The sequence below is a fragment of the Ranitomeya imitator genome, chromosome 2 (genome assembly GCF_032444005.1).
Source record: "Ranitomeya imitator isolate aRanImi1 chromosome 2, aRanImi1.pri, whole genome shotgun sequence".
NCBI classification, from domain to species: Eukaryota; Metazoa; Chordata; class Amphibia; order Anura; family Dendrobatidae; genus Ranitomeya; species Ranitomeya imitator.
This window is the reverse complement of record NC_091283.1, coordinates 326893755-326904375: the sequence shown is the minus strand read 5'-3', so window position 1 is coordinate 326904375 and position 10621 is coordinate 326893755. Positions and strand designations below refer to the sequence as shown.

At 42.8% G+C, this 10621-nt stretch overlaps 1 protein-coding gene across 1 annotated transcript; it reads left to right on the top strand.

The window, feature by feature from the left end:
• The first annotated feature begins 1256 nt into the window (after positions 1-1256).
• On the top strand, positions 1257-9428 carry LOC138666486 (oocyte zinc finger protein XlCOF22-like). The gene is made up of 3 exons (XM_069754704.1): positions 1257-1352; positions 4288-4378; positions 7985-9428. The coding sequence occupies exons 1-3, from the start codon at positions 1257-1259 to the stop codon at positions 9340-9342; spliced, it is 1545 nt and encodes a 514-aa protein (XP_069610805.1). The 3' UTR covers positions 9343-9428.
• Positions 9429-10621: the final 1193 nt, after the last annotated feature.

Genomic DNA, 10621 nt, shown 5'->3' with positions numbered 1-10621 from the left:
GTCGGTGCTGGAGGCTCCATTATTCTCTATGTGGAGTGCGGCTCTGCGGGTGGAGGGTCCACACCAGAACTGTAGCAGGTAAAGACCCCAATATCCACAGGTGTCCCCTCTAATTGGGGGAAACTATCCCCTCTAATAATCCTCGGACAGTTCTGACAAACACAGTAAAGTGCCCCTTTATGGAGGTGACAGAAAGTCTGTTTAGTCCCTTTAGCTTCATAGTATCAGCTCTAATCCAATGGGGAGAGAGCGATTTACCCTGAAGAGTCACAGATTGTGGGGTTGTTATAAAATGTGATATTTAGGGGTTTTGTGTTGTCTCCCTATAAGAATCACAATGGTTTTGTTCCTTTTCCGCTGATAGATACAAACGACCCAACTATGAAAGACGGGAACCAAGGAAACATGTATAACTCTCATAGTACACTGGGCCTGTGCACAGTATTGTTGGGAAACCTTCATATAGACGGCCGGTGGTGATGGAGTCAGTGACGGACTCTGGCCAAATATGTTTCTAGAGCCGTAGTAGAAGATGAAGATGAAGATGTCGTTCTCATCATGAAGTAGTTATTTCTCCTGTCACGTGTAATGAATATCTCCTGCAGTATTGCTAATGCCGATTCCAGTGTCGGTAAACGAGACGAGAATTAGCGTTATGGAAGATGAGTCTATGAGAAACGTATTCAGCTGCCGACTCCGAGGAAGAAACTGCTTGTTGTCTGTGGCCTAAATATATAGGTTTTATTAGTAGATGTCAGGAAAAAAGCTGAATGTTGTAAAATAATGTTGTAAAATAATAAATCTCCTCATATGTTTCCCTTATTATCTCCAGTAATTGTATTATTACACAGGATTTTTATGATGTTACATCGGCTCATCTTCTTCTCATTCAGGTCTCTACAATATTGAATCCTCTCAGTGAAGATCTTCTATATAAGAGAATTTTCCTGATTTACCTGTCAAGGATGGAAAAGTACAGAGACAAGATGGCGGAGAGGATATTACACCTCACCCTAGAGATCATCTTCCGGCTTACTGGAGAGGTGAGAGATTCTGATGACGTCACATTACATCATTCTTATCTATGGGAATAACAGATGGACAGAACTGGAAAGGTGAGGACTCTGGAAATGTCTGTAGTGAGATTTATTAATGTGTCTCTCCATTACCAGGATTACACAGTAGTGAAGAAGACCTCTAGTGAGCGCTGTCAGGACCCTGTGTCTGAGGGATGGGGAAGACCCCTGAGCCCAATCATGGCGCCTCCATCTCACCCCCTGATACATGAGAACATCAATGACCAGAAGATCCTAGTACTCACCTACAAGATGATTGAGCTGCTGACTGGAGAGGTGACACTGCTGGGAATGCTGGGACATTATACAGTAATGCTATGAAGGCATAGAGGAAATGACTGTATAATTTTATGTGTCAGGTTCCTATAAGGTGTCAGGATGTCGCTGTCTATTTCTCCATGGAGGAGTGGGAGTATTTAGAGGGACACAAAGATCTGTACAAGGACGTCATGATGGAGGTTCCCCAGCCCCTCACATCACCAGGTAATAGACAGGACTAAATACACACGGCCTATAAATATCTGTATGTAAAGAATGAATTCAGCCCTTGTATGTGTTTCCTCCAGATCTATCCAGTAAGAGGACAACACCAGAGAGATGTCCCTGTCCTCTTCTTCCACAGGAATGTAAACAAGAAGATCCCAATGTTCCTCAGGATCTTCAGGTAGATGGAGAGAAGGTGTCATGAGATCTCCCCTATGATGTGTAGACGGCTGTGAAGGTCTTGTGCTCAGTCTTGTTTTATCCACCAGTATTATATGTTTTGGAAAAGTAAAGGACTGACCAGTTAAAATGAAAAAAGCTTATTTGGACATGATTAAAAATAAAACCATAAAACAACCTGACTAAGGGCGAACCTTTACGCCAGAAACAAATCAGGTTGTTTTTATTGTTTTATTTTTAACTAGATGGCAGCCTGATTCTAAAGAATCGGGAGTCTAGAATCCATATATACTTTATTTATTCAAATGTAAGAATAATACAATTAATAAATAATAGTAAGAAAGAACAAAAAATGGCTGCACTCACCAGCTCTTGACAATTCTTGTTATTTAAGGTACAGTTACACAGGATCCATGAACATGCTTATGAGGGGAGGGATGAAAGACATCAGACGATCACTGAGGAGTTGGAAGGTGTATCGTGGTCAGAGTTTATTAATATGGAGGTGCAAGCTGTTTTTTTGCGCCATTCACAGCGTGCACCAGCTGCATTTGGTAATGGTTTGTTTGTTGCCTTAGAAGAGTCAGGTGTGAAGCATGTCTTATAAGCAGACTTAACAGTGTGCAGGCGACGGCGTTTATCATTTGGAGTGTAAGTAGGACAGTGTTTGCGCTTACGTGCAGATTTACCAACGGTTAAAGGAGCTTCAAGCTGCACACATTCTATGAATGGAGACAAAGAAGCTGTATTGTGGGCAGAATCTATGACTGAGGACGTGGAAATATTATGTTTGCAACGTTGAGAGCGTGCAGCAGCAGCTTTATTACTTAATCGATTAGTTTTGTCCTCAAAAGACTCATTAGTAATGCGTTTATTGCAAGCAGCATTAACAGTGTCCAGGCGCTTATGTCTGTCCTCTGTAGTCTCGTTAGCACGCTGTTTGTGCTTACGTGCGGCATCGGCGGCTTTTCGCTCAGCGTCATTGGTATACTTATTATCAGACCTGATGTTACGTGCGCCATCAGCAGCTTTGGACTCTGTGTCATTAGTATACTTAACAGTGTCCAGGCGCTTGCATCTATCCTCTGTACTCTTGTTAGCACGCTGTTTGCGCTTACGTGCGGCATCGGCGGCTATTCGCTCTGCATCATTACCATACTTTATATCAGACCTGATCTTACGTGCGCCATCAGCAGCTTTGGACTCTGTGTCATTAGTATACTTAACAGTATCCAGGCGCTTGCATCTATCCTCTGTACTCTTGTTAACACGCTGTTTGCGCTTACGTGCGGCATCGACGGCTTTTCGCTCTGCATCATTACCATACTTTATATCAGACCTGATCTTACGTGCGCCATCAGCAGCTTTGGGCTCTGTGTCATTAGTATACTTAACAGTATCCAGGCACTTGCATCTATCCTCTGTACTCTTGTTAGCACGCTGTTTGCGCTTACGTGCGGCATCGGCGTCTTTTTGCTCTGCATTATTAGTATACTTTCTATCAGACCTAATCTTACGTGCGCCATCAGCAGCTTTGGGCTCTGTGTCATTAGTATCCTTACTATTAGAGCTCATGTTGGCTAAGCTAAACAGCTTTAAGCGTGGTGGTGGCAAACAACAGGTTAATAAGAGGCAGTGTCAGGTAGTAGGAAAATAGCCAGTTAATAATAGGCAATAGTTCTTTGCAGGAATGCAGATATTAATAAATAGGCAGTTTATATTGCAGAGAAATTGCTGGGCAATAATGGACAATGTCCTTATGTGGCAAATAATAGAGCAATATACCCAATGTGGCAAAGAAGAGGTTAATAAACGGCAGTCTCTCAGTATAACAGTCAGTGAATAATAGGCAGTATATGGAGAAAACACCAAACAAAAGTTCAAAATTGGTGTGAAAATGTCACTGAACCACTTCACAACTAAATATATATAGTTTTGGTAAATGGTTTTATCATTTTTTTGACGAAATTCGGCAGGAGCTTGAAGAGCAACGTCACTGGGCCCGCCTCCACGCAGTAGAAACTTGCTGTGAGGTAAAAATTCAAAAATCACACCTGAATGGCGGGCGGAGTGTGTCACAGTACGGCACGTTTCTGATTGGTCGCTCGCAGCAGGCGGCAACCAATCAGACACTGGACACTGTTGACGTCACTTAGCTCCGGACATTAGCTCCGGACATTAGCTCCGGACATTAGCTCCGGACAAAGCCACGGAAGTTGGCACAAATTGCAGGAAGTAGTATTCTAGGCAATTATATATTAGATCATGTCCAAATAAGCTTTTTTCATTTTAACTGGTCGGTTTGCCGTAAACATATCCTTTCCATTTCCTACGTTTGATGAATAAACCAGCAGGTTCGGCACCCACTAGACACATGCTAGCAAACTTGCTTGGATTCCAGCTGGATACTACCCATGTGGAGAGTCCCTGTCCCTCCTTCCTGCCTATTTTATACTTGTATAATGAGAATGGTAGAGATGGCAGGATTAGAGCTGATCATAGATGTGACTTCTCCATCTGTCGATGACTTTTACAATGTTTGTTTCAGGGTGAAGATCTGACCCATATTAATAATACAGAGACATATGTGAGGGGTGATGAGCGGTGTAATGAGGAGATTCCTACACATGACTACCCAGGTGAGTAGTAACCACTAAATGCAGAGAAGTCACAGATTCTTCTCCGTCACCAGCTGTGGCTGCTTTATCGGTGGTGTAGTCCAGCTGTATCACAATCGTGTGATCACCATTTTGCCTCTAGACCAGAACTTTCTCTTCAATTCAAAACTGTTCAAATGACTTTGGGTATTAAAAGCCATTTTCTGTAGAACGTATAGCCTGGAGAATTCACCTACCCCCTGAAATTAGGAAAGTCTGACCGTTGCCTGCCCAGATCTGTAAACTACAAAGACAAATAACCTCATACGTAGAATTTGCTGACAAGTTAGAAAATCACTTGAAGAAAAATGTTCTAATGGGCCTGTAAGAGAAAGCAGAGGGTAATGATGCTGTTGGCTTCTTAGAACCCTGATATCTTATTGGATGAATCTCCCTTCTCTCCCTTCTGTGCTGGTGAATGTGCTCATATGGTCCCTACAAGACCAGGTCCAGTCTTTCTGACCAAACTTCACTTTTATGATCAACAACAGTAAATTTGCAGTGAGGCCAAGTGTGAATTTCTGTACAATAACAACAGTTTCCCTTTATCCTGACTTTTCAATTTCTTTTAAAACCGACTATCTTCAAACAGGATTGTGATAAACTACATAAAACACATTACACCTGTCCCATGATATATCTCTAAGCTGTGCATGGCTGATAGCTGTAATATACATTTACTCACGCCTGCAGGAGAATTGTTGGCATGGCTTGAGCACTTGTTTCATGGCTTCACTCACGTCATAAATTACATTAGTGCACAATCTCTCCTGAAATGAGGAGCACTAATACTTTCTCTACTCTTTTCTTTGACTATCTAATATTTCTTCTTGAAACTCATCTGACAGAAAATATTGATCCTTACGATAGTTTAGATTGCAAAGAACCACCAAGCCCCATTCTGTAATTACCCCAGAGAGGTTTCACCACTAATTACCGTACTCATTTTTTACTGATGAAGACTGTTGAATTTGATAATTTCTTTAGATGTGTTATTGTCTATAGTCAGTTTTTGACTACAATAGTTGGGCTCCAAAACACTCTGATAACCATTTCCCGCAGCCAGCTTTGTGTTCCTAATCTGGGCCCATTTTTCAAATATGACGTGTGTCACCTTTATTTGGTGATAATTTTAGATGTAAGCCCCGTTTTTTTTTTTTTTCATTTTCACAAAGTGGAATAGAAAACAGATGGACCTCACAAATTAGTTTACACCTTCTCTTGAATCCGAAATTACCCTATACATGGTTGTGCACTACTATCTAGGCACATTTCAGGGTTGAGAAGGAAGGGAGCGCCATTTAGCTATTTGAATCCAGATCTTACTGGAATAGCTTGCAGACACAATGTATTGGGAGCAGTGTTTTGTGACCACCTGGCAGCTCAAAAGATGGCCACCACGAACAGGCTTGGTGCTATCTACTCCATTTTCCCAATCCCAGGGATTGTCTTGCACATTACCCAATTAACACCTCTAGATGGATCTGGACTTGCATAGAGACCCCCCAGGCTTGGGCCATAGTGTTGCCTGCTGTTCGGTGGTGTAAAATGGGAAGAACAATAGTTAGGTAGCGCGTCAGAACCCGTAAGGCAGAGAAAATACAAAATCAGAAGACGCAATAGTAGTCAACAAACAGGCTAGGATCACAACAGGAAACAAATACACAAGCTGGGAGCTGAGCATAAAGAACTGAACCAGAGGAGAACAAGGCTGTATCTGGCAGCTTCCTTCAATATGCTTCGAGCTTTTGTAGAATATGGTGCTATCCAATTGGCCGAATCAGGGAGCAGATTACTTCAGCTGGACAGAATAGGCACCCATATTGCAGAAGCCCTAATATGAAAAAAAATTCAGAAAACCAGAGCAGTTGAAATCCCCATAAAATGACTCCATTTTAGAAATTGTAACTCTCAGATTAATCTCTCAGATAATTAATCTATCAGAGTAGTGTCTGTTTTTGATTCAACAGGTACTTTCTGGAAATTAAAAAACAAGAAAACTGTGAGCGGCGCTATGTAGCACAGGAAAATACTCCTGCTGCGAGTACAACAATAACCACCAGAAATTGTAACAAGGAGGAATAACTAAAATCAATCGATGATTGCACCCTATCGTGCATTCATCTGTGCTCGCGCTGGTAGTGATCCCAGAAAAATATATAGGACTGAAGTATAGGCAACCCAATGGTCGGTGAAACCACATAAAACCAAAGACTGCAAATATTCAACAACCAATGTTCATATCTACACCCGCACCATGAAGTCCGGAGAATATTTGCCGTGCTAATAAAGTTCTTATCCCTATATGAAGTCCAAGGGGAATGGAATCGAAGAGTCTTGCTGCAACCGATAGTCCACTCAGTGTTGACTCGCTGCCCCGGCCGGTAGCAGCCTGTCACTCCTTTGTGTGCAGCATGAGAGGACTTCTCAGCAAGCGTACGTTCCTCCGAGAGCGAGCGGTAAGGACGGCGCCTTTGCAGGACCTGTGTGCCGAGGTGCGCAGCATGACCGCGCACGTGACTGAAAATAAGGTACGGATAGCGATAGGGACCAAATAAACAACAACGCGTTTCGGAGACGTCTGTCTCCTTCCTTACCGCTCGCTCTCGGAGGAACGTACGCTTGCTGAGACGTCCTCGCCTGCTGCACACAAAGGAGTGACAGGCTGCTACCGGCCGGGGCAGCGAATCAACACCGAGTGGACTATCGGTTGCAGCAAGACTCTTCGATTCCATTCCCCTTGGACTTCATATAGGGGTAAGAACTTTATTAACACGGCAAATATTTTCCGGACTTCATGGTGCGGGTGTAGATATGAACATTGGTTGTTGAATATTTGCAGTCTTTGGTTTTATGTGGTTTCACCGACCATTGGGTTCGCCTATACTTCAGTCCTATATATTTTTCTGGGATCACTACCAGCGCGAGCACAGATGAATGCACGATCGGGTGCAATCATCGATTGATTTTAGTTATACTTTCTGGAAATTAGCACGCAGTACTTTAGGAGAAAAATGCAAATATACCATTTTATTACCCAAGACATAGTGCCCAGATTGTGCTCCAGTAGACACACACACCATAAATTAAGTGGGTTCTTCTCACTATAGTAATGCCAAATACATCGATGCTAAATGTGGTTTGGGTACAATGAAAGGCTCAGAAGCGAGGGGCAGATTTGACTTTGGGAGAGTGGATTGGTTAATTAAAGCCATGTTACTTTTCAAGAGCCTTTGAGCAACTAATAATGTCGAAAGCTCTGTTTTTTCCACTAACAGATGATTGACCTGAGTGGGGACTTTTTTTTTGTGAGATGAATAGAAATGTTTATTGCTATTATGTTCATCAACATAACGTTTCTTTGTGGCTTTTGATTCCATATTTGAGAGAATGAACAAACAGTTGAACACTATGCTCCATTGGTTCATGTTATGAGATTTTCTATTAGACTGTGAACTGTCATTGTCTTGGTGAAGAATTCAATATTTCTACGTAATTTGCCATTTTTAAAGACTGTTTAAGTAGAAATGTTAAATGACATTCAAAGATATTTTATTCATAAATAATAATTGGTTTATATCTTGGCAGATGACTGTACCAAGAGATCAGAGGGACAGCGGACAACTTCAATTTTTAAATCAGATGATTTTAAGATCCCACAGGATACAATTGAAGTGAATGCCGTTACTCTAGATATACCATCATCCCTTCACTGCAAAGGTCTCTCGTCTGATCCTTTGAAACAGGTCCTGTCTTCTGATTCATTAGCGACAACTAAGGAAAATCAGAGTCACAAAATAAGCATTAAGCCCGGAAATACTCCTAAATCAAAGAAGCCATTTTCATGTTCAGAATATGGAAACCGTTTTCCCATCGAGAAGTCTTTTTTTAAATATCCAAAAATTTGCACAGTGGAGAAAACATTTTCTTGTTCCAAGTGTGTTAAATATTTTAAGCACAAATCACATCTTGTTAGACACCAAAGAAGTCACACAGGAGAGAAGCATTTTTCATGTTCAGAATGTGGGAAATGTTTTAACAAAAAATGGAATCTTGGTATACACCAAAAAACCCACACAGGGGAAAAGGCTTTTTCATGTTCAGAATGTGGGAAATGTTTTAACAAAAAATGGACTCTTGGTACACACCAAAAAACCCACACGGGGGAGAAGGCTTTTTCATGTTCAGAATGTGGGAAATGTTTTAACAAAAAATGGAATCTTGGTATACACCAAAAAACCCACACAGGGGAAAAGGCTTTTTCATGTTCAGAATGTGGGAAATGTTTTACAAACAAATCAACTTTGGTTACGCACCAGAGAATCCACACAGGAGAGAAGCCTTTTTTCTGTTCAGAATGTGGGAAATGTTTTAACTTTAAAGGGAATCTTGTTAAACACCAAAGAACGCACAAAGGAGATAAACCTTTTTCATGTTCAGAATGTGGGAAATGTTTTACAAACAAATCAACTTTGGTTACGCACCAGAGAATCCACACAGGAGAGAAGCCTTTTTTCTGTTCAGAATGTGGGAAATGTTTTAACTTTAAAGGGAATCTTGTTAAACACCAAAGAACGCACAAAGGAGATAAACCTTTTTCATGTTCAGAACGTGAGAAATGTTTTACATTGAAATCAGCTTTGGTTAAGCACCAGAAAACTCGCACATGGAAGAAGCCATTTTCCTGTTCAGAATGTGGGAAATGTTTTAATCAGAAATCATCTCTGGTTAAGCACCAGAGAACCCACTCCGGAGAGAAGCCTTTTTCCTGTTCAGAATGTGGGAAATGTTTTAGTCAGAAATCATCTCTTGTTACGCACCAGAGAACCCACTCCGGAGAGAAGCCTTTTTCCTGTTCAGAATGTGGGAAATGTTTTAACATTAAAGGGAATCTTGTTAGCCACCAAAGGACCCACACAGTGGAGAAGCCTTTTCCATGTTCATAATGTAGGAAATGTTTTACAATAAAATCAACTCTTTAACCCCTTCCCGACCTGAGACGCCACATAGGCGTCATGAAAGTCAGTGCCAATCCGACCTGTGACACCTATGTGACGTCATGGAGGGATCACGTCCCTGCAGATCGGTTGAAAGGGTTAACTCCAATTTCACTCAATCTGCAGGGACAGGGGGAGTGGTACTTCAGCCCGGGGGGGTGGCTTCACCCCCCCGTGGCTACGATCGCTCTGATTGGCTGGTGAAAGTGAAACTGCCAATCAGAGCCACTTGTAATATTTCACCTATGAAAACTTGTGAAATATTACAATCCACCCATGGCCGATGCTGCAATATCATCAGCCATGGCTGGAAACACTGATCTGCCCCCCCAACCCCCCCCCCCCCCCCCACCGCCACCGATTTCCTCCCCAGTCCTCCGTTCTGTGGTCCGCTCCCCTCCGTCCTCCTGTCCGCTCCCCCCCATCCTCCTGTCCGCTCCCCCCGTGCTCCGATCCAACCCCCCTGTGCTCCGATCCACCCCCCGTGCTCCGATCCAACCCCCCCTTGTACTCCGATCCACCCCCCCGTGCTCCGATCCACCTCCACGTTCTCCTATCCACCCCCCTGTGCTCCCCACCACCCCATCATACTTACCGAGCCTCCCGGTGTCTGTCCGCCTTCTCCATGGTCGCCGCCATCTAACAAAATGGCGGGCGCATGCGCAGTGCGCCCGCCGAATCGGCCGGCAGATTCATTCCATGTTCATTTTGATCACTGTGATAAAACCTATCACAGTGATCAAAATAAAAAAAATAGTAAATGAACCCCCCCCTTTATCACCCCCATAGGTAGGGACAATAATAAAATACAGAAAATATATATATATTTTCCCCACTAGGGTTAGGGTATGTGCACACGTATTCTGGTCCTCTGCGGATTTTTCCGCAGCGGATTTCATAAATCAGCAGTGCTAAACCGCTGCGGATTTATCGCGGATTTACCGCGGTTTTTGTGCGGATTTCACTGCGGTTTTACAACTGCGGTTTTCTGTTGGAGCAGTTGTAAAATCGCTGCGGAATCCGCAGAAATAAGTGACATGCTGCGGAATGTAAACCCCTGCGTTTCCGTGCAGTTTTTCGCAGCATGTGTACAGCGATTTTTGTTTCACATAGGTTTACATTGAACTGTAAACTCATGGGAAACTGCTGCAGACCCGCAGCTGTGGAAACGCTGCGGATCTGCAGCATTTTCCGCAGCGTGTGCACATACCTTTAGAATTGGGCTATG